The sequence below is a fragment of the Setaria viridis genome, chromosome 9, assembly GCF_005286985.2.
Source record: "Setaria viridis chromosome 9, Setaria_viridis_v4.0, whole genome shotgun sequence".
Classification (NCBI taxonomy): domain Eukaryota; kingdom Viridiplantae; phylum Streptophyta; class Magnoliopsida; order Poales; family Poaceae; genus Setaria; species Setaria viridis.
Window position 1 is genome coordinate 6,775,587 of NC_048271.2, and position 22,497 is coordinate 6,798,083.

A 22,497-nucleotide genomic window follows, 5' to 3' on the forward strand; every position below is an offset into this window, starting at 1 on the left:
CTCTTTTTAGAATTTTGGTTTCCTGAGTCATTTTTTGGTGGTGCTAATTGAGATTCCTTTCCCATAGGTGGCCATGGTGCCGAAACATGAGGAAAGAATGGTTGTCCAGATTGTAAAATGCTCATAAAACCACCAGGTGGATAGTAATCCATACCACTGGAAAATCAAGCAACCCATATCGTTAGTTCTAATGAAACTAATATAGCTAGTGAACTAACTGTTTCTGAACATTACTTCTAATAAAAATAATATAGCTAGTGAACTAACTGTTTCTGAACATAATAAAATGACAACTAGTGCAGCAATAAAATTACATGGAAAAAAATAAAACTTACCAATTTGTGGATGTGTCTGCTGAAGATGTGGCTTGTGGCAAAGGTCCAGGCCACCATGCTGCAAAGTCATGCCATTCGGCCATTAGTTTAGGCAAACACTTTATCAAGAAATCAAGATAAACTTCCACTAAATATCTAAAAAATCAATCAGTAGCAGGAGTGACTTCATTGATTTTTTTTCTAGCTTACTGCTATGCATCTAGCTAAATATAGAAGAGCGAACTCGATTACCTGATGGACCTCCTATATTTGGAATAGAAGAACCACGACCAAGAAGCGCAGGATCATGCGTAGGCACTTGAATAGCAGAAGCAGGGGCGGATCCCACGGATCCCATCTGAGAAGATCCAGTCTGGTGTGGTGGCAGGGCCATCTCTCGCTTCCGGCGGCTCATCACCAGCTGCGACAAGGATCTCGCGGGCCGGAACTGAATCGAAAGAGTCAAGCACAGGAGTTGGATTGTGGAATAAGATAGATGGGAAGATATGACGGAAAAGAAGAGGAACGGACCTTGCTTTTGACACCTCCAGAACTAAATCGGAAGAGTAAGGGCAGGAGAAGGTGGATTGTGGAGGGATTTTTGCGCGCGGTGGACCGATTTTCGCGCGCAGTGACGCGGGAGAGAAAATGGATTCGCACGCAGCGGATCTGAAAACGCTAGAAGAATAGCTAGCATATGGCGATGAAGCTGGCGATTTGGCGCATCGTCACGCGTGCGAGCTGAGCGACGAGCAAGTCGCCGGCTCGAATATTTTTGCATCTTCTCTTTCCTCCACATAGGATACATGCTGAGCTGTATACTCAAATAGCTAGCTGACTAAGCATCATTGCGGACGCCCTTATGACTTCGAAGGTGATTGTAAGTTCGAGTTTGTGAAAAATGTATATTTGAGTTTCAATAAGAAATCAAAACAGCAATTATATGCAATCTTCCATCTGAGCATTGCGCCGAATGGCATGGCAATCTTATACTACCGATAACTGTGCACTTTTCTTGTACAGAGTACAGATATGTGGCATTTTTTTGACCTCCAACACTTGTTGATTTGCCACGCTTTTGTTTCTATAGACCAACTTACCTGAACGAGAAAATTGTTAATGGATGCTATAGTGATTTTGAATGGTTGCATGATAGCCTTGCTGAGAGGTAGAAAGGCATTTTTATACCTCCCCTTCCAGAGATCCCAAATTACGCTTTTCATTTAATCTCACAGGAAATCTCTGGATTGCTGAACAATTGTGCTAACAATTGAATTGTGGCATCAAGCTCTGGACTTATTCACTAACAGGATAGCTTCATAGCTTCACAGCTTGAACTCAAGCAAAGTCTTGAGGGAATTTTTGCAGGCAGATGCAGAGGTAAAATATTTCAACTGTTATAATCAGCTTGTGCTTTAGTTATGTTTTTTAATCATAGTATTGTTCTTCTAAGATAAATGTGTACGATCAGTCTTTGGAATGAGACACACGTCCTTAGCATAGCTGCCAGCAGCCACAAAATTCATGTCTACTGAAAGCAGATGAATTGCTCAGTAACAGTAAGTGTGCTTTCGCTCAAATCATTTCCGAAAATTATTTTTTAAGAAAGTGTTTGTTGAAAATATAATGCTCATTAAGGTATATTTCTTGCTTGCTATTATGAGTTTTTCAGATTTTCGCACTGCTTATACAGAGCTAAAAATCTATGTCACCAACCAACCTTTTTCTTCTAACATTCTTGCTAAGCCGGGTGATTGAATTACCATAATTGGTTAGTGTTTGATAAAATTAGAATGCTCATTAAGGTACATATACTTCTTGCATGACAGTATGCTACTATAAGAGTTTTTGAGTTTTTTCACACTTTGTGTAGAGTTGAAAAATCATGACAGTGATGACACCAACCGAAAAATTTGCTTGTTAAATCGAGTGATTAAATTATGAAACCTTTGCATCCTGTTGGATCAGGTATTGCTTTTCCTTCCAAGAAGTTCTCAAGGTTGAAGTAGTGCTCGCCCAGCGCCTTCTCCAGCCTGGCGCTCGCTGTGCCGCCCAGCTCCCATCGCCCTTCGGCAACACCGTGACTGGCTCAGCGCGAGGGCCTAATTGCAGTCCATGGTGTTTTGCATTTATAGGCAAAATGGTGGTTTCTTCTGGTTGAATTTGTACTTTGCCACAATAATAATGTATTGGGACCAATAATGCGGCTTTGCCACTTTGTGAGGTAAGAGTTGAAATTAAATCTGAACCGCTCAATATCAGGAGAGATAAAATAATTAAAAAGAAAACAAAGAGATAAACAACCGGTTATCACCTCTTCCTTGCATCTAGGAGGAACAGGTAGGCATGCATACAACATGCAATTTGTTATTTAAATTCCGTTCGGTTGCAACTAATGACATGTTAATTATTTTATCTTTCATAATTGGGCACGGTTAGTATTAGTAGGTCACGTACATATTTTTCTTTACCAGAATTAGTTGCACACCTGACTTTTGCCTTTGTTCACCGCAAAAGAAATCATGTTATCGATGGTGTTCAACAAAAGATGTTACAACGAAATCACGCTAGGGATCTCACCATTTTTTTCACGTTGCAAAACGGGTCTATTTCATCATGTTCAAAGAAACAAAATGATGCGAGAAATTACGTCTGGATCACTTTTTATTTTCTTTTACGTTATAAGAAAAGCATTGTGAAAAAATGTTGCATCTCACCAATGTGTCACGTTACATCATTGTATGAAAGTTAGATCTGCTATATATGCAAGTTAGATCTAATATAGAGATATTTTCCCTATTTATCCTATTTTTCAAAATAAAATAATATATAAATATATATTTCATCTATTACCTCCCAGGAGGTAATAAGTTATCCAGATCTAACTAAATGGACGGTCCATAGTCATTTAGGTGTACCTTAGCAATTCCTTTTTATAAACACCGCACGTGCATTTTACTAGTTACTAATAATGGCGCCATCAGTTATATTCAGTAACGATTAAAGTACAATATCTGGACAGTACCTTGTACACCATCTCTTTGGGCATCAAATCACCCATGACGATATCCAATCGTACCTTATACTGAATGAATTCGAGTATTGACCATGCTAACCATGTCTCTTATTTCATTAATATGAACGATGTTTCAACTCGTCAATTTGGTGATACAGAGCTACAAAGACAACTCTCAGCATAGCAAGCGGATACTCAACTAGCTTTAGCAGCAAGCAGCGATGGCTGTGGTGTAACTTCAGGAACCAAGGTCCCATTGATGGCAGAGTTGGCATGGTCAGTTTTTGCATCATCTGCCCAAAAGTTAGCTGTTTTGATGTCATCCTTCATCATCGACTCTGAGTACTCCTCATGGTTGTAGGCCACATTGTTGTTCCCTCCAAACTCTACAGGAAGGATTTCCGGATCAATGTACTTGTACATGACCTTCATGCTTTCCTCATCCTTCTGGTACACAAAGTTCACCTTCTCGATTGTTTTCGGGTCAAGGAAAACTTTGATAACCTGAAAGAATTTGCAACATTTAAGTTGGAAAAAAGGAAACAGTTTTTTCTGCATCAATTGATTTTGTGTGAATGAAACCAGATACATAAATTAAATTTGTGAAACGGGAAGGTTGAGAGTCCATACCTTAAAAAAAGCTTCAAATACTTTTGGGGGATTAAATAGAAATCCAATGGCCAGCCTCTCAGGGTAATGATTTTGCAGGATATTTGCAGTTTCTCTGGATGTCTTTATGGGCGAGGCATGGGCCATTGTCCATCCTGTGAAATCTATCAACCATACCATTTTCTCTTGAGTTTCAGGCAGGTGGAGGATTGCATTCTCCAAAGTATGTACAAGGAACCGTATCTGCCCTTCATGAGATGAAGTATTCTGGAATTTCAAAATAGCATATTGGCAAGTCCTTAGTTAAGGAAGCTAGAGAGACTGAGGATTTTCATAAAGTAGCAAACAATAGCAAGTGTCATGTTTTAAAAGCGTGGATTGCTTGCCTGCTTTGTAGGTCTCATAACGACAACAGTTCTGCCCTCTCTGTCTCGGAAACTTGCCCTGTACATTTTACCTGTTTCCCCTTCAGCAGAAACATCTGGCTAAAAGGAGTTTAATATGAAGTTCAGTCACTTGGCCAGGATTCAGATAAACAGAATAACTTGAGCAACACATTCATTGACAAAAAAGAAAGAGCAAATTTACCCAGCGAATGTCCTCAGGCCTGTAAGCTGCCCTCCACTTGAGACTTTCTTCCAACATTTTTCTAGACTTGGCAACATTCCAGTTACGGGCTTCTAGGTATCTTTTCAAGCATGCTTTACTGCAGTACTTCTCAGCACGGGCAGACAAAGGCCCAAGTTTAGCTTTCAATTCATTTATCTGTTCATAGGAGAACAGCATGAGACTTATCTGCTCCTAGTTCATTTACAAAGCTAACAAATGCACCAATATTGCAATAAGAAGCCATGTATTGTGAATTCACAAATTTATGATGGAACAACAAATTTTAAACTTACCTTTGCTTCTCTCTGCTCAGCATCATTTGAGTTAACATCAGGGGCATGCTTTCTCCTAAACATTGTTTCTTCCACTGTGAATGATGCTCAGACCTAAATAGATTATGCACATGTTAAAATAAAAATGCTATGTAACCATATACCAAATGACGAAAATCACTCTCAAAAATTGAAATTAAATATAAAAAAGTAGCGATGGCTATGTGAAAAATGAGACATTTTCTTGTTCATATGCAAATAACAAGGAACAAGAGAGTATTAAATATTATTGATTGATAGGCAGGTCAAAGATAGTTATACTTTGCTTTCAGAATATTTTAGAAGTGTGCAACCATTCAATTATACACTTATTTTCAGGAGGAAAAATAAGAGAAAGAATAATAGACCACATTCATCCCTGTTCGGCTGAGATTGTTGCAGCTGCGGCTGCAACAGCTAGCCTGCTAAAACTACAGGAACCGGTGTTGATGATTACTCTTAACATCTGCCAGCAGGTGCCAATTAGCTCATATCGGAGGATTCGTACGGATCTGAATTCTGAGTTTCTGACATGAGGACATGGTAGAAATAAGACTACAAGAGCATGCACATTCCAAAGGCAGGGGCCGAGATCTCTGGATTCCTAGAAGCTCCGCGGCGAATCTGCACAACTTTCCCCTCGAAAGCCCATTGTTTATTTATTTCGTGCTAATGCTAACGGTATAAAGTACTGTAAACAATGAACAGAAAAGGCAGGGCCGGCTTTAGGGGATGGTAGCCTAGCAGGACAAGAGAGCATCCCCGGATCATCAATTTCGTTAAAAAAAAGAAAATCCCTATCATCAGGATACAAGCGGCGATGAATCCATCCACCAAACCTGCAGGACAACAGGAGCCCACTCCACCCAAACAACAGGAACAAAGCAGATCAAGGAAGGTCCCATACCAGGATACGCAAGAAGGCCCAGACCAGGCAGGAAGCCGCGAAGTGGCGCAATGGAACAGGGCTGCCCAGACGCAGGCGCCGCAGGGCAGAAGGGGAACGCTAGAGTTGGCCCACTTTTCCCTCCTCCGACCCCCGCCGTCCTCTCTTCCTCCCTCCTGTCCTCTTGGGGCGCAGGGATCCACGCACCTGCCCTCCGCAATGGAAAATTGGGAATCGGAGAAGTGAAGAACCACGCGGCGCCTCAATATGCTGGGACTGGGAGAGAGAAGTGGCTCTCTACTAGTTTAATGCCTGGCTTTCCACATCTCTTTGGATCGAGTTGCTTCGCCATGGGCTTTCTTTAGCGCCGGCTCTTGCCTGCCGACGCTGACGTGTACTGATTACCGAACGGACGGGCCTGATGCCGGATCAGGTCAGCAGCTGCGGTGAAATCGACGGCCGGGATTTGGGTGCGCCGCGGAAGCAGCCAACGCATGAGGTGCGCGTGGGTGCAGATCAACGAGGATCCGGGTGCCCATCTGCTCCGCTCCCGCGCCGGCGGGTGTCACCGTCACCGGTGGCGCGGAGCGGGAACCCTCTGCGTGCACGGTGGCGTTCGTACCTGTGCTTCTGTAGTAAGTTCTCAGATCTTGGCTGTTCTGCCAGGCCTGCCGCCTGCGGGAGTCGGATCAGCCGTCCTCGCTGCTCTCTGATGAGTGATTGCGATTTGCGACACTGCAGTGCAGGATGATGCCCTGACCCTGGTACTTGATCGAGTTTTCTCGCATAATAAATTGATTATATTGCTTAAAAAACACATGTAGAGTGGAAACGCATACACTGTAAAGTATGAATCAAGTTGCATTATTTTTACGCAACAAAACATGCTTATAATTTGGCTTAAAACATGCACGCCCTGTATATCGTACGCTTGGAGTAACCGAGTAGCACATGATGTATTTAGAGTGATGTAAGCACAATAATTGGGCTGTCCTCCTACCTTGTACACCATTCCTTTTGGACCTTTGGCATCCAAATGACCCACGAAGATATCCTCTTTATAGCTCAAGTGTATATATGCCAGATCAACTGCTTGATTACTGCAAATTTTGGTATGAACAAGTAACATCTATTTTGTCATTCCGTTTATTTCTCTTCACAATGAACACGCTATTAGCGCCTTCACTTATCTATTTCCTCCATTAAAGCTATACGAATAGCTCCCATCACGGTAGGCGGATACTCCTCAACTGGCTTTAGCGGCAATTACGGACGACTGAGGTGTAGCATCAGCAACCAAGGTCCCTCTGGCAACATGGTTAACAGGTTTTGCGTCATCTGCCCAGAAGCTTGAGGTTTTGATGTCATCTTCCAGCATCAGCTTGGAGTAGTCCTCATGGTTGTACACCACATTCTTCCTTCCCCCGAACTCTACAGGAAGTACCTCGGGATCAATGCAACTGTACAGGACCTTCATGCTCTCCTCATCCTTCAGGTACACGAAGTTCAGCTTCTCGATCGATCTTGGGTCAAGGAAATATTTGACAGCCTGAAAGGATGAAAGAATTTGGAATAATTAAGTTAGAATAGGGAAATAAAACAGGAATAATTTCTCTCTATCAACTCTCCGTGCAGGGTTGAGTCTTTACCTTGTAAAAGGTTTCAAATACTTTTGGGGGATTAAACAGAAATGCAGTGGCCAGCCTCTCAGGGTAATAATTTTGCAGGATGCTTGTACATTCTCTGGCAGTTTTTATAGGCGTGGCATGGGCCATTGTCCATCCTGTGAAGTCTATCAGCCATACCATTTTCTCTTGACCTTCATGCAGGTTCAGGATAGCGTTCTCCAAAACATACACAAGGAACCGGATTTGCCCGTCATGGGATGTTGTATTCTGAAATTTGAGAAAAGCATACAGGTGAATATTGAGGTAAGCATTCTAGAGAGACTACTGACTTTTAGGAAAAAGGAATGGCAATTCAGAAGAGGAAGCCTTGCCTCCTTTGTAGGTCTCATAATAACAACCGTTCTCCCCTCTTTATCTCGAAAATTTGCCCTGTACATTTTGCCGGTTTCCGCTTCAACAGAAACATCAGGCTAAAAGGCAGTTAGCGTGTGTGTGGTTACTTGATCAGGATTCAGAGAACAAAGTAACTTGATCCTATTTACCCAGCGAATATCCTCCGGCCTATAAGCTGCCCTCCACTTGAGGCTTTCTTCCAGCATTTTTTTCGACTTGGCAACATTCCAGTTCCGGGCTTCAAGGTATCTTGTCAAACAAGCTTCACTGCAGTACTTCTCACAGCGGGCAGACAGAGGTCCAAGTGCAGATTTTAATTCATTTATCTGCTCATAGGAGAGATCTGTGTGAGAAATCAACAAAACCTTACAGAGATGTCTGAATAACAAACGGGGACCGTTTGTCAAGCTTGTTTGTTTTATACAGATATAAAAGCCCCAAGTGCAATTCTCTGTGAAAACACTTGCAACTATGCATAGATACTCAGACCGTTAAGTGGAGGGTTCGTGTGAACCGGTATTAATATGCAAACATCAAAAGGTATGCAGGTTCTGACGCACGAGGATGCTGCGGTGTTTCATTTGCTACAAAGAAATGCATCATAGTCATAGCACAAGTAGAAGAACAAAGTGCTCATCTACTGATCAAACACTTTGGGCTTCCGCGTAACATAAATTTCAATAGCAGGCTTAGGGAAAACCTCAATGTAAAAAAAATAAATAATATGAAGACAATTGTAATAATTACCTTTGCTTCTCGCTGCTCAGTATCACTTGAGTTGAAATGAGAGGCATGCTTTCTCCTGAACATGATTTCTTCCACTCCCAATCTCAGTAATGCTCAACCCTGATGATCCTAATGGTAAGATATATAAATATTAAGCAATACAAAATAACAACACACCAACTCAATGGCAAAGCAAGACACTGTGGAGTAATATTTGTTTTCAGAATATTTATATACTCTGGAGTCTGGATGAATTTTATGCTTCCTTTTTTAAAAGAAATGAAGAAAAGAATACAACCAGAATTTGGGCCCCATTCTGAATTTGCAAATAACACAGACATATTCAATTCTTTCTATCCAGGAATAAACTATTTGCTAGTAAGTATTGATTCCTTTATTCTGTAGGCCAGAGTCTTGCAATGACAAGAAAGGCAACAATTGATTAGCACTACAATCCAATTGGAATATGGGAATGGGCAGGTGAAAGCAACCCCTACTACATACTTTATGTCCCCTTGACTCCCATGTGCAATTTTCTATGTTCTTCTGATAGGAATGTACAAGCACACCGAAAACGACGAACTTAATTATAATGATTAACTGGGATGGCACCATTGAATTTTCCCCCAGTTTCTATAACTTCGAGGTAAAGAGATAAGTCTGTTGCTCTTTGCCTTATTTCCATGAACTCGAATTGGAGAAGTATATTAGATCTGATAGATCAACATGATAGATACGAATAATAACATCAATTGAACAGGTAGGCATCGAGATCTCTGAATTCATACGAGCTCTACGGTGAACCAGCACATCTTTCCCCTCAAAATATGATCCTGTCTACGTATAAAGAAGTACCAAAAAAAGAACAGAAAAGCAGGATTGCATCAGAACAGGGACTTCATCTGCGTATCATCACCTATTCACCCATCAGAACACAAGCCGGCAAGGAATAGGAATCCACCACACCATCTCGCAATCCACGCAAATGGCAAGAACACGAAAGCAAAGAGAAGAAGACAAATAGATCAAGAAAGGCTCCTCGCCTCCGTACCAGGAATTCCCACCAGGAAGAAGCTGCGATTCGCGCAATGGCGGCAAAGACCGACCTGACCAGGCCCAGGGCCGCGGGGAGGAAGAAAAGGAGAAGGGAGAAGCGTTAGACTTGGACTGGAATTTTCCTCCCTCGCCTCGCCCGCTGTCCTCTCCTCCTGTCCTCTCGGGGGCGCAGGAATCAACGCACACCGGCCTCCGGAATGGAATCACACGCGCTTAGCACTTAGCCGGGAGAAAAGGGATTGGTTAACCAGTCTCTGGCTTGGCTTCTAGATTATGTATTTGCAAATTTGTATCCATGTGTCGCTGTCCTGTACGTACAGTATACCAGAACAGACGGGTGCAGTGTCAGATCAGGTCAGCTTGCATCAGGGATTCAGGGTCAGAGAGGAAACTGTTGTAAAGTCTGATCCTGGGTCCGGTCAGATATGAATTGCGTTTCTTCTAGAAACCAGCCACATTATCATGCATATTGCAGGTCTGACGCCCCGTTTGATCTTTGATGTAACATTTTAGCTAACGGTATTCATAAAAAAAAATTGTATGAAAACATGTCTCGTAGTGAACAACATCAATCCTGCGTGTCATATATAGAAGTTTAGATATCAATGGTCAAAATTTGAAAGGCCTTGGAATTTACATTTGTAGTAGGAGGAAGTACATGTAATTTCATACGAGGCGTGTATTTTTTTTCATTTAGATTTGCAAAAGCGTCTCATGTTTTTCAATAGGGACGATGCACCAGTTCATTTGCCACAGCCCAAGCCCACCCACACTCACACACCCATATATGCGCCTCCTCCTATTCCACAACTATAAATAAACGGCTAAAAGCATTGACGTGTTTGTAATTCGTGGAGACGTACTTTTCATGTTTCCACCGCTACACTGAGGGTAGGCTCTAGAAAAAGTGTCTCATGTTGAAGGGTAAATAATCAGATGGCACAGAATCAATGCAAAGTGACTATTAAGCTTTTGTTATTTCCCTATCTAACGTTGACACAATATCTTCTTTGGACTAATAATATCTATATTATGGTTATTTTTAGAAATTAACAATGTTATTCTTTTAGCAGTAGATGACGCGATCGCCAACCCTTCAACAACAAGGCTCCAGACCCAATCTTTTATAGGTGTTCATATAGGTTGTAGGTTGCACGTGAGTACCCCGATCTTTTATAGGTGTTCATATAGGTTGCACGTGAGTCTTAATAGTATGCAAGTCGTGAGTATTCAAAGGAGAGAGATATATTATAAAATTATATTTCATGATAAATCTTGCTAATACATTATTTGCTATTAATTTATTTCTTTTTAGTGTCAACAGCTCAACATTCCGATCCACTAGTCCTCCTTGTCTACTCCGTATTTCCTTCCTTGAAAGCTATGTACTCCTATAAATACTCTTGTCAGGAGGGGTTGATACTCCACAACTGGCTTAAGCTGTAATTAGCGACATCTGAGGAGTGACCTCAGGGACCAAGGTCCCACTGATGGCATGGTTAATATGGTTAGTTTTTGCATCTTCTGCCCAACTGTTAGCAGTTTGGATGTCATCTTTGGTTATCAACTCAGAGTATTCCTCATGGTTATAAACCACATCGCTCTTGCCCCCAAACTCGAGAGGAAGGACTTTCGGGTCTATGTACTTGCGCATGACCTTCATGCTCTCCTCATCCTTAAGGTACACAAACTTCACCTTCTCGATCGATCTTGGGTCAAGGAAATACTAAGTTACAAAAGAAAAAGGCAACATTTTTCTCTATGTCAACTCCATAATTTTGTTTTGGATATTTGTATATTTTTTTGAATGAACTTGAAAATATTTTGTCCAGTGAACGATATTCGTGAATATACACACACATAACTTTAAGAAAGATTGAGAGCCGTTACCTTCCAAAACGCTTCAAATACTTTCGGGGGTCAATAGAAATGCAACAGCCAGCCTCTCAGGCTCAGGGTAATGATTTTGTAGGATATTTATAGTTTCTCGGGCAGTCTTTATGGGCACGGCGTTTGCCATTGTCCATCCTGTGAAGTCTATCAGCCAGACCATTTTCTCTTGACCTTTAGGCAGGCTCAGGACGGCATTCTCCAAAGTATATACAAGGAACCGTATCTGCCCTTCGTGCGACGATGTATTCTGAAAAAAACAAAAGTACATAGATGAAATCTGACCTGAGCTTAGCGACATCAAAGTGTTTTTCAAAAGAAAAAGTAGCAAGGATATGAATATGGTACTTTAAAATAGGACTTCTATCTTGATGGTTTGCCGGTGCCACAACAAGAACAGTTCGCCCCTCTCTATCTCGAAAACTTGCCCCGTACATTTTTCCTGTTTCCGCTTCGACAGACACTTCAGGCTAAAAGGAAGTTAAAGTGATGTTTAGTCCCTTGGTCAGGAATCAGAAAAACAAAATAACTTGCGCGATACATTCAAGGAACCAAGGGCTATCAGAAAGAACAGATTTACCCAGCGAATATCAGCTTATAGAGCCTTCTTCCAGGGAGCAATCAGATTTGCAGGAGCAAAGACAATCTGGCGGGCATGGGCACCTCTGAAAGTGAAATTTTTCATGTGGTTGGCAGTGAAGGACAGGCTCTGGACAGCCGACAGAAGGCAACGCCGAGGGCTTCAGGATCAAGCATCGTGCGCTCTGTGCGACCAGGAACGGGAAACAGCAGATCACCTATTCGCTAGATGCTCTTACTCCATGCAGGTATGGCAGGAGATCAGTTCCTTGCTAAATATTCAGAACCACATCCCTGCGCAGGAGGTTACACTCATTGACTGGTGGCTGCTCAAGCGAAGAGATATGAACGCGCTAAAGAAAAGAGGCTTGGACTCGGCGTTTATGCTCATCTCATGGAGCATTTGGAAAGAACGAAATGCAAGGACCTTCCATGGATCACAAGCAAAGCAGCACAGCCGGCTTGTCATTGAAATTGTTGATCAGGCCAACCTATGGTGCAGTGCAGGAACTAAACACCTACCCCTCTTGGGTTGGCCTACATCAGGAGGAGGAGCACATCTCTAGAGTTTCTACACTCCTGATTCTCGTTGTTTGGTTGTTTAATTCATTGCATAATCGTTAAGGGGATGATGTTCCGTGTGCGTGCGCCCGGTTGGCCCGCATTGTAACAAACTTCCTATCGTAACACTCTTCTTGATACAATGATACGCAGCTCTTCTACGTATTCTCGAAAAAAAAACCCAGCGAATATCTTCTGGCCTGTAAGCTGCCCTCCACTTGAGACTTTCTTCCAACATTTTTCTCGACTTGGCAACATTCCAGTTACGGGCTTCGAGATATCTTGCCAAGCATGCTACGCTGCAGTACTTCTCATCACGGGTAGACAAAGGCCCAAGTGCAGCTTTCAGTTCATTGATCTGCATGTTCGTGGTGGTTGTGTGAGAAATGGACAAGGAAACAATATGCTGCAGTTCCAAGCCAAGTATTTTGTATTTCTAACAGTTCCACAAGCTTATGATGAAATGGAAATTTTCAAAATTTATCTTTGCTTCTCGCTGAGCAGCATCACTAGAATCGAAATGAGAAGAATGCTTTCTCCTAAACATGGTTTCTTTCACTCCAAGCGTTGGTCAACCCTAAAATGGATGGCACTTATAGTGAACTTTTTTGAATAGCAGTAACTAACCGCAGACCAAATTCATTCCCAAAGACACAGCATAAAAGTACAAAACAGTAACTATGCCAATTGAAAAACAATACACTTGAATGAAATTTACTTGTTCGAATGCAAACACCAGAAATGACAGAATATTTGCATATTACTGGTTCATATGCAGAGTGCTACTCTGTTTTCAGAATATTTGCACAGAGCGGCGTTTCTGCATGCTGAAATAAATACACTGAGTGTTTGATTGTTTCTAACTACCAAGAACAGCATGTGCCTCATCCCCTTTAGCTGATCTACTATTACGTATTTGTTCTGTTATTCTGTAGGCTACAGCCTTTACACCAACTATACCAGACAAAAACATGTCAAAGACAAGTAATTCACTGGACCTGGCATCCGATTGTAGTATGGAAATGAGCAGGCACAGGCAGGACCTACTTGCTTCTGGAGTTGTGGTATGTCCTCTTAACTCTCATTTTGCTGATAGGAACATAGTATGGAAATGAGTAAGTACAGGCAGCAGCTTCTAACTTCTGGAGTTGTGGTATGTCCTCTTAAATCTTTTTTTCTTTTTGATACTGGTATGTCCCCTTAAGTCTCAGTTTGCAAGTTTCTGTTTGCTGATAGGAACGTACATTGACAGCGAAAACGTCAAAACTATACTCTATTAAGCACTACTATGTTCGTAAAAGGACGGCCTTAATTAAGCAACTGACTCTATTGAATGTCCGGATTGTTACTTGGAGTTAAGGGGAAAGGCTCTTTTATCTAACATCTGCCTGAGCATGAGAAATAATTCTTTTTCCGAGAATGAGCGTGAGAAACATTAGATCTGACAAGACGAAATGATAGTATGATACAACTCAAGAACATGAATTCCACATGTAGTCTTCCTCTTAATAAAAAACGTGCCTTCGTGCTAAGGTACGGTTGCGAAAAAAATGAATTCCACGTGTAGGGATGATTCTTGCATAGTGCCATCTATTTCCTCAAAAGATAATTCTTTTTTTTTCATACCAATTATATGGTATAAGGTATAGCAAATAACAAAGAAGTATTTTGGAAAAAGAAGAATCCGCAAAACCAGTTTGCCATCGAGCAACAGCAAGAACATGAACAGAAAAGGAGGTTGAAGAAGACTCCACACCAGGATACGTAAGCAGGCAAGAGAACCGGGGAGCTGCGAGTCACGCAATGGCGGCAAGACTGACATGACCAGGGGCAGGGCCGGCGCCGCGGGGTAGAAGAAGAGGAAGAAGAATCGTCCGATCGGTTTGCATTTTTGGGAGGGTGGAAACGACGTGGAGTGGTTAACGCCGGGCCGCCTCTTTGCTCGCTGAGGGCGTCGCTCGCTGGCACGGTGTCAGCTCAGTAGAGCTGCAGCGAATCCGACGGCTGGGATTTGCACTGTGGCTCAGCGCATGGAAAACGAGCAAATATACATTATGCAACAGATATTCATATGTGCTTGCGCTTAGTATACGTGCATACGGCCTGTGTACTAAAAGATTAGACGGTCGACCGATTAATTACCACTGAAAAAAATAAGTAGCAGTAAATACAACTATTCTTACCGAGTCGGAGATTGAACTCGTATGGACAGGATTCCACCCTACTTAGGTGCATATTGGTAAATATACTATTTGTCATTCATAGAGTAGTCACTATTGACTATAATTTTCTTCGATACTCTTAAATGTTTGAGCGTCAAATCGGTCGTGTCACAACCAGATCAGTTTCAGTGCACATTTTCATTGCATAGTTATCAAGATTGTAAACTTGATAATGTGACAGCTGAGTATCATAAGGATGAAACTCCTTTTCACACGTGATGAAACACCCATTCTCTCTTCTTATAATGATATTGACAAATCAGCAAAATTGCTGATGTGACATATGCTCATAGAATTTAATTGAAACCTTCTATTAAGACTTGTTTGATCATGTACTTAGGAGCTCTCTAAGTAAAGAGTGATGAAAGAAACCTTCCCAACTACGTCTACGTGAGCCCAAAATCTGCCAATTCGACGGACTTGTATATGAAGGCACTCGTGAATAAATTCCTAGGATGTCTTAAAAACAAAATTGAAAAACATCCGACTAAAAAGGACTCCGGAGATTAAATATTTCCTAAAAAAATCTCAGCGTGCACCTTTAAATCATAATGATTCAATGTTAAATGAAATAAGATCATATCAGTCACTATTCTACTGGATACAAATACGAAATTAAATAAGCCGCTCGCCAAAAAGAAAACTCCCTCCGGTCTTGAATAGAGAGTGTACCTTTTTTGTCAGCCGTACGTTCACACATAGAAGCTGCACTCTTTTCTCAATGCGAAAATGTATCGAGTCATTGCTATTCCAAAGCAAAGCGTTTTTAGTCACGCCATTGATGCCATCCATGCTGCTTCATTTCGCTAGCACTGCATGCAAAGAAACCAAAGCGCGAAGCGACGGCCATACCGTCCATTATCCTTCCTCTTGGTCTGTGCAAAAAGATGTGCGTCCCTCATAACGGAAAGTAGGAGGGAATATGAAACAAATTCTTCATAAAACCGTAATTAGAGAACTATGGGCTGTACATCCGATAATTAGAGAAGGAAGTAGCGTTTAGTAAATTACATCGCCGTCGCCACAGTTGCAGTTGCATTGTTGCTTAGGAAAGTTGGGAGGAAATGCATGGCGCGTCCGGATCACGAACCAGCACAATCAGCATCGTCGGCATTCATGCCTCAACAGTGCTTGGGACACCGATTTCCCTCTTTTGTCAGGACAGCCAAAGGACTCCATTTTCGTAATTTTAACTTTTTAAGAGCATCGGGTTGTTGAAGATACACAAACTAAACACACTCACATGCGGCATGTTCTTCATGACCGAGGATTCCGTAGGCCCAATCCCACACGCATCTGCCACACCCCAACCCAACCCACCGCAAACAAGAAGCCCAGCCCACAACCTCCGCAACACGCACACACACAGCCAGCCGTGCTCCAGCCCACGAGAAAACAACCCGCGCCATGCCGCTCACCCAGCAGCAGCGAGAACGCGCCACCGCGCCTCCACTTCACCTCGTCTTCGTGCCATTCCTGGCGCGCAGCCACTTCGCGCCCCTCGCGGCCAAGGCCGCCGCAGCCGCCGACCCCTGCGGAGAACACGGCGTCTCCACCGCGGCCACCACGGCCGCCATCGTCACCACGCCGCACTTCGCGGCCCTCGCGCCGCCGTCCGTGCCGGTGCACGTGGCGGATTTCCGCTGCCCGGGCGGGCACGAGGACTTCTCCCTGCTCCCGGACGAGGCATCCTCCGGGCCGGCCTTCTTCGCCGCCGCGGAGTCCGCGCTGGCGCCGGCGCTCGCGGCCGCCCTCCGCGCCCGCGACGGGCCAGCGGCGGTCGTCTCGGACGCCGTGCTCTACTGGGCCCCGCGGGTCGCGCGCGACTGCGGCGTGCCGCACGTCACGTTCCACACCATCGGCGCCTTCGCCGCGGCCGCCATGGTCGCGGTCCACCTCCACCGCCCCGAGGTCCTCCCGGACCCGTTCGTCGTCCCCGGCGGGTTCCCGTGCCCCCTCAAGCTGCGCAGGGCGCAGGTCAACGAGGAGGCTCTGGCGCACCTCCCGCTCTTCCGCGCCGCCGAGGCCGAGAGCTGCGCCATCGCGTTCAACACCTTCTCGGCGCTCGAGGCCGACTTCGCCGCCTACTACCAGAGCCAGCTCGTCGGGCGCCGCAAGGAGGTGTTCCTCGTCGGCCCCACGCGCGCCGCCGCTGTCTCTGCCCGCACCGCCGAGCGGGACCCCATCCTGCAGTGGCTCGACGGCCGCCCGGCGGGGTCGGTGGTGTACGTGTGCTTCGGGAGCACGTGCGCGCTGGGCGAGAGCCAGCTCCGCGAGCTTGCCGCCGGGCTGCGCGCGTCCGGCCGGCCGTTCCTCTGTGTGATCCCGGCGGCCGGAGGGGAGGGTGGGGGCGGCGGCACGTCTCGGGAGGAGTGCGCGTCCAGCCACGGCATGGTGGTGGCCGGGCGGTGGGCGCCGCAGGCGGAGATCCTGGCGCACCGCGCCGTGGGCGGGTTTGTGACCCACTGCGGCTGGAACTCGGTGCTGGAGGCCGTCTGCGCCGGCGTGCCACTCGCGACGTGGCCGCTCCGCGCCGAGCAGTTTGTGAACGAGGCGTTCCTCGTGGAGGTGCTCCGCGTGGGGGTGCGGGTGCGCGAGGGGGGCCTGGAGGCCGTGGTGCCGGCCGACGCGGTGGCGCGCACCGTGGGGAGGCTCATGGGCGACGGCCAAGGCGAGGAGGCGGCCGCGGCGGCGAGGAGGGCCAGGTCCAGGGAGCTCGGCGCCGCGGCGCGTGCGGCGGTAGCTGAGGGCGGCTCGTCTTGCGGTGACTGGGCACGGCTGGTAGAAGAGCTCAAGGCGTTGCACGGTAGCAAGAGTGATCCACCGATGTGATTGGTTCCTAATACTTGTCACGCACGGCGAACGCGGTACATGCTTGGCTGCCCTTGCTGCCAAAAGCATAAAGACACCAGAAATAAAGAGAAACAAAATATAAACTGGACACCATGTTCTACGCGCTCTCACGTTTTCGTGACCATATGGCTAGTCCCAGTGCAGGTTTCATTGCACTGTTTTCAAAGATGCCACATCATCCCATGAAGTGTATTCTCATGAATGAAATAGGGAGTCCCAGTGCACAGTTTCATTTCACGATTTCATAGGATGCTCATGACATTTAATTGTGAGGCATGTGATTGGATATGGTTAGATGAAATGAAACTCTATAGCCTCCAATGCAAGTTTCAATAGGTTTCATAGTCTTGGAAACAGTGTATACACGGTTTCATCCTGATGAAACCCCTTCCCTCTCTCACTTCATAACTACCATGCCATGTCATCACATATGCTGATATGTCACCGTATTTAATGTGTATGAAACCTCTATGAAACTCCCACTGGGATTAGCCTAAGCCACGGAGTCGCATACTCACATGATGATTAAAAAAATCATAGTCATGCCCTCATAGCTAAAATTTGCAATTTGGTGCACGTGACACTGTTAAGAGAATTAACGATGCCGTTTACTTCCTCCGTCCCTCCACAAGTTATAAAACGCTTTATAACTTGGAACGGAGGGAGTAACGTATAAATAAGCCGACCAAAACTATTTGCAAAGTTCACACATAGCGATGCTAGTGGTGGCACACTGATACCATTAGAGGAACGGGTAGTTCCGACCAATTTGTTACTCATTTATATTGCATATCCTTTGCTTTAAGTCTGAGTTATATAGGAACTCAGCGTAGCTTAGCTGGCAGATTTCTTGTTTGAGTCCTCAACTCAGCACAGGATACTTGTTTTTTAGTTTGTTAAAAAAAATTATCAAGGTATTTTTTTTCTAGATTTATTAAGGATTTAACTTACGGTGACGTGTCCGTTGACAGCGAGGTGGAAGTAGCGACTCACAAGATCTGCCAGCTCAGTCTCTAGCCCACAAATGCTCGTAGAGGTAGGATATGTCGATGTATATTTATAAGGATGAGTGTAAGTGCGTTAGCGCATATTGTAAGTGTCCGTGCGCATTTCCTAGACGTAAAACATGGCACCGGCGGGTGGCACCGGTGTTTACTGATTTGCTAGCTTGGAATTCCTCCCGTCCTCGGTCGCGTGTGTTGAGTGTTGACCAAGACAAATCTTTCCATCTCTGTGTGGCTTGGCGTGTAAAAGAAGTGACGAAGTCCGGCATGCAAGTATGATGTATCGACGCCGACTCGCCGCGTAGATCGGTCTCGATGTGATCCAATCGTCGTTTCAGGTGATTTAAGTTTTGTTTCTCTATGTTAAAAAAATACTACCTCCATTCTAAGTTGTAGATTTCTACTATTTGGAACGGAGGGAGCAATGATGTATGGGTGATAGTTGGGGTATTTGGTCTTTTCCAAGCTGTTGGTTCTTATTTGCACTAATTATCTCACATCTCCTAGCGGATGTTTAAATATATTTTTTTGAGCTTACCTAAAGTTTAACCCACCCATTAGCATTTTTGTTTGAATGGGCTAGCTAGTGCTAAAGATTAGCATTTTAACCCATTAACACTTAGATCCACGTAGGATTTAAGATGATAAGAAGTTTAGGATCTAGGACATATGATGCTGATTAAGTGATCTACAATCAATAGAATGGAAGAACCAATGATCGTCGGGCTTGCTTAAATTAATTGAAACCGTCATTTCCTCGAGGCATGAAGGGACCACGATCGGTATGCAAAAACCCAATTTGGCATCCGACAAGCTGTATTTGGTCCTAGATCCAAAGATATACGAACAATATAAAATGAGCTTAAGTAAAATATTGTTGGTCGAGTACTACATTAAGATTATAAAATAAAACATCAAAAAATTGCAAATCCAGCCAAAATAATCAGTCTCGGATTCACATTCCTCCAATGCTAAATCATTGTACTTAGAACTCTCATATATATTCTCCTCGTGTCATTTGACTGGATAAAAGCTGCAAAATGCACAGCCTACTTGAGTCGAAATCTAGAACCATTAAAATTGTACTTCAAACAATAATATCCTCGTATTTTGTTTAAAAAAACATAATTTCCTCGCAAAGTGCAGACTGGCTAGTAGGCGGTATCTGCAACTACTCCTATGATAATGTGTTAGGGAATCCGCGGGGTACTCCCCAATAAACGCCCTTCAAATGGCAATTTCGTTATACCATCACTGCGGCCGATGTCTTGAATGAATAGTAATGTCCAGCTGAAACTTCAGTCACTTCGTCAGGTATAGCGGTCCTGAACTCGGGATAATTCTTATCCAAGCCCACCACACACGGTGTATCTAGGAACGATGCGGTCAAATGATCACGGATTTGACCGGAATTTAGGTAGGAACGATGGCAGTGATCATTGCTTCTCCTCCGTACCAAGATCTTCTCGAAGATTTAGGAGCTCTTCTCAATGACGGGCTAGAAGTCCGGTCCCAGGAAAATTCGCAAATTCTTGTGCCCCAAAACCGTCAAAATCCACGGACGCCGCGGCGTCAGGCATCGAACCGTACGTCTTCGTCACTGTCCAGCGGGACCCACTCCTTCGTCCAGGGCGACACGTAACCAAGCGGACCGCGTGTGCACGACGCCGCCAACCCGCCACACGACGCCCTTCCTCCAAGTCAACCACCAGCTCAGATCAACGCCAACAGCCGGGCCGGACGGGAAGGAGAACTTCTCGTCAAACTTTTCCTCCGAATATCCATTCCCCTGTTGCTGGTTTCTGCGTCCCCTTTTGGGAGTCGCGTCGCCATAGGCCACAACCACACTCGCAGAAGGATTTTATCCTCCCAAAGAGCAACGAGCAGAGAGAGAGAGAGAGAGAGAGAGATTTTGCATGGTTCGTGGCGCCGAGGAGCTCGTTAAATATGGACATGCTGGATCACTCGGACGATGAGGAGGAGCAGGGACGGCACGCTACCAGCAGCAGCAGCGGCAGGAGGCCAGGCTCCAGGTTCGGCGCGCGGCGGCAGAAGCGGAGGCCCGGCGGCAGCGATCAGCACCGGCTGCTCATGGACAGCGTCGGCGGCAGCGGCGGCGACGGGGACGGCGCGTCGGAGGAGACCGTGCCGCTGCCGGACTACGAGCGCCTGTCCCAGTCGGCGCGCCTCCCCGACGACCCTCTTGACGACGATGCCAAGAACCCGCCGCCGGCTCCGCTGGCGCCGGAGCAGCCGCAGAAGACGCCGGCCAAGCAGGGGGCGTCCCCGCCGCAGCCGCCTCCTCCTCCGCCGCCGGCAACGCAGCCGCAGCAGCAGAAGCCGGCGGCGTGGAGGCTGATCGAGTATGTGCGGTCCAGGCACAAGTCAGGCGGCGCCGGGGCCGCTGCCGGGTGCGGCGCCGCGTCGGATGGCGATTCGAGGAGCTCTGAGGATGGCGACGACGGCGGCGAGGGAAAGAAGGACAAGGCTAAGAAGAAGAAGCGGTCGTCGTGGCTGCCGGACCCCGACCGCCGGTGGCCGGTGCAGGGCTTCTACTAGCCGCGAGCTTGCGTACGCCGAGGGCATCCCTCTTCGCAGTCTCCCCTAGTCGGTAAAAGTAAAATCGTTAAAAGTCATGACGCGTATCTGACTCATGCATTGGTCCAGTTTTTGTCTTTTCATTTTCCTTCGTCTCGTTGTGAGTTTGCAATGCCAATGCATGGAGAAAATTGACGAGGACAAACTTGGCGTGCCTTTGGGCTTTTGACATGTACGACAACAATGTAATAATCTTCGAGGAATGTCAGGCGTTACCTTTTTTTCCACGAGAAAATTCCTATTATACCATTAAATATATGCCATCCAAATGTAGTTCATCCTTCAGTGCCATTAGAAATTTAACTTCATCCCTTACGTGCCGTTGTTGTCACAATTTTTTTTTGTTTTGAACGAATGGGCACGAGACGGTGCCTATTTCATTGATAGAGTAGGTTGTTACAAAAGAGTTTCATATTGTGATATGTTTACATGATTACTCTCTAGATAGAAATGTCGTTGTTGTCACAAAATGGTAACGCTGTTAGGTGAACCTTTGACGAGAAGAGAGATTTTTGTTACTATTCCTTCTAATGACATTGCAATTAAGAGTAATACTAAGTGGGTACGCAAAACAAATTAACACTCACCTATAGATACGTATGCATAAACCATACATGTTCATTGCGTCGATGCGCGCATGCCAGTACTCTGCCGCGTTTGTCGAATCCGCGACCAGCTTGAGGGATTGCGGTTCCCGTACCCAAGAAGATAAAGGGGGGAATTGGATTTCAGTGGCGGCAACAGTGAAAATGATTCTGCAGGAGATGATTGAACGATGCATCCACGCAAGCAAGGGGATCCTTGCCAATGCGAAAGTAGGAACCAATCGGTCTGAACAGGACAGCAACTGGCGGCGCGGCGATGCGTCTCGCTCGTGCGACCCAGGGGGGCGACGATCGGCGGGGGGCGCGCGACGCGGCCTGCACGCGCGACCCAGAGGGCGCCGACTCCGCTCGATGCGGCCTGCGCGCCACCAGGGAGCGCGATGCGGATGGGCGGATGGGGGTGCGGGTTTGGAATGAAATCGATTTGGGGATTCCAGGAAGAAAGAAGAGAGCTACTGTATTGTTTTTGGAGAAGACATCCGATGAGGGGGTAAAAATGGCAATACGATACAAGATGAACGGCATTTTGACGGCGTGAACCTACAGGCTTACAGCTCGCAGAAACACGACATTCAGCGGTATTCAGGGACGAAATAATTTTCCAATGGCATAGAATGAATCAATTAAATTTGGATGG

The 22,497-nt window shown here is 45.4% G+C and overlaps 4 protein-coding genes and 1 pseudogene across 5 annotated transcripts; 2 read left to right on the forward strand and 3 right to left on the reverse strand.

The window, feature by feature from the left end:
* Positions 1–3,416: 3,416 nt before the first annotated feature.
* LOC117839079 (uncharacterized) lies at positions 3,417–6,441 on the reverse strand. The gene is made up of 6 exons (XM_034719324.2): positions 5,767–6,441; positions 4,842–4,934; positions 4,528–4,704; positions 4,326–4,424; positions 3,961–4,206; positions 3,417–3,834 (listed from the first exon to the last, which is right to left on the reverse strand). The coding sequence occupies exons 2-6, from the start codon at positions 4,902–4,904 to the stop codon at positions 3,526–3,528; spliced, it is 894 nt and encodes a 297-aa protein (XP_034575215.1). The 5' UTR covers positions 4,905–4,934; positions 5,767–6,441; the 3' UTR covers positions 3,417–3,525.
* Positions 6,442–6,782: 341 nt separating this feature from the next.
* Positions 6,783–9,796, reverse strand: LOC117839080 (uncharacterized). Of its 2 annotated transcripts, none has more exons than XM_034719327.2 (6): positions 9,544–9,796; positions 8,514–8,612; positions 7,916–8,092; positions 7,745–7,843; positions 7,395–7,640; positions 6,783–7,294 (listed from the first exon to the last, which is right to left on the reverse strand). In XM_034719327.2, exons 2-6 carry the CDS (start codon positions 8,574–8,576, stop codon positions 6,992–6,994), a joined length of 888 nt encoding a protein of 295 aa, XP_034575218.1. In that variant the 5' UTR covers positions 8,577–8,612; positions 9,544–9,796; the 3' UTR covers positions 6,783–6,991. The 2 variants fall into 2 exon arrangements, with proteins under 2 accessions (XP_034575218.1, XP_034575216.1); XM_034719325.2 differs by having other exon boundaries at positions 8,514–8,621.
* A 1,187-nt stretch (positions 9,797–10,983) lies between these two features.
* Positions 10,984–13,117, reverse strand: LOC117835181 (uncharacterized; annotated as a pseudogene).
* A 3,047-nt stretch (positions 13,118–16,164) lies between these two features.
* On the forward strand, positions 16,165–18,007 carry LOC117837013 (probable UDP-glucosyl transferase 73B6). The gene has a single exon (XM_034716549.2). The coding sequence runs from the start codon at positions 16,208–16,210 to the stop codon at positions 17,630–17,632; it is 1,425 nt and encodes a 474-aa protein (XP_034572440.1). The 5' UTR covers positions 16,165–16,207; the 3' UTR covers positions 17,633–18,007.
* Positions 18,008–20,338: 2,331 nt separating this feature from the next.
* Positions 20,339–21,533, forward strand: LOC117837014 (uncharacterized). The gene has a single exon (XM_034716550.2). It carries the CDS (start codon positions 20,605–20,607, stop codon positions 21,214–21,216), a length of 612 nt encoding a protein of 203 aa, XP_034572441.1. The 5' UTR covers positions 20,339–20,604; the 3' UTR covers positions 21,217–21,533.
* Positions 21,534–22,497: the final 964 nt, after the last annotated feature.

What these genes read in the sequence shown, in the direction of transcription:
- LOC117837014 (XM_034716550.2), top strand. Translation starts at nt 20,605, where the DNA reads ATGGACATGCTGGATCACTCGGACGATGAGGAGGAGCAGGGACGGCAC.
- LOC117839079 (XM_034719324.2), bottom strand. Translation starts at nt 4,904, where the DNA reads ATGTTTAGGAGAAAGCATGCCCCTGATGTTAACTCAAATGATGCTGAG. An exon ending in TTATGAGACCTACAAAGCAG is followed by an intron (nt 4,207 to 4,325) that starts GCAAGCAATCCA and finishes TTGAAATTCCAG; the next exon opens with AATACTTCATCTCATGAAGG. An exon ending in TATTTGAAGCTTTTTTTAAG is followed by an intron (nt 3,835 to 3,960) that starts GTATGGACTCTC and finishes AAATTCTTTCAG; the next exon opens with GTTATCAAAGTTTTCCTTGA.
- LOC117837013 (XM_034716549.2), top strand. Translation starts at nt 16,208, where the DNA reads ATGCCGCTCACCCAGCAGCAGCGAGAACGCGCCACCGCGCCTCCACTT.
- LOC117839080 (XM_034719327.2), bottom strand. Translation starts at nt 8,576, where the DNA reads ATGTTCAGGAGAAAGCATGCCTCTCATTTCAACTCAAGTGATACTGAG. An exon ending in GGCCGGAGGATATTCGCTGG is followed by an intron (nt 7,844 to 7,915) that starts GTAAATAGGATC and finishes ACTGCCTTTTAG; the next exon opens with CCTGATGTTTCTGTTGAAGC. An exon ending in TATTTGAAACCTTTTACAAG is followed by an intron (nt 7,295 to 7,394) that starts GTAAAGACTCAA and finishes TCATCCTTTCAG; the next exon opens with GCTGTCAAATATTTCCTTGA.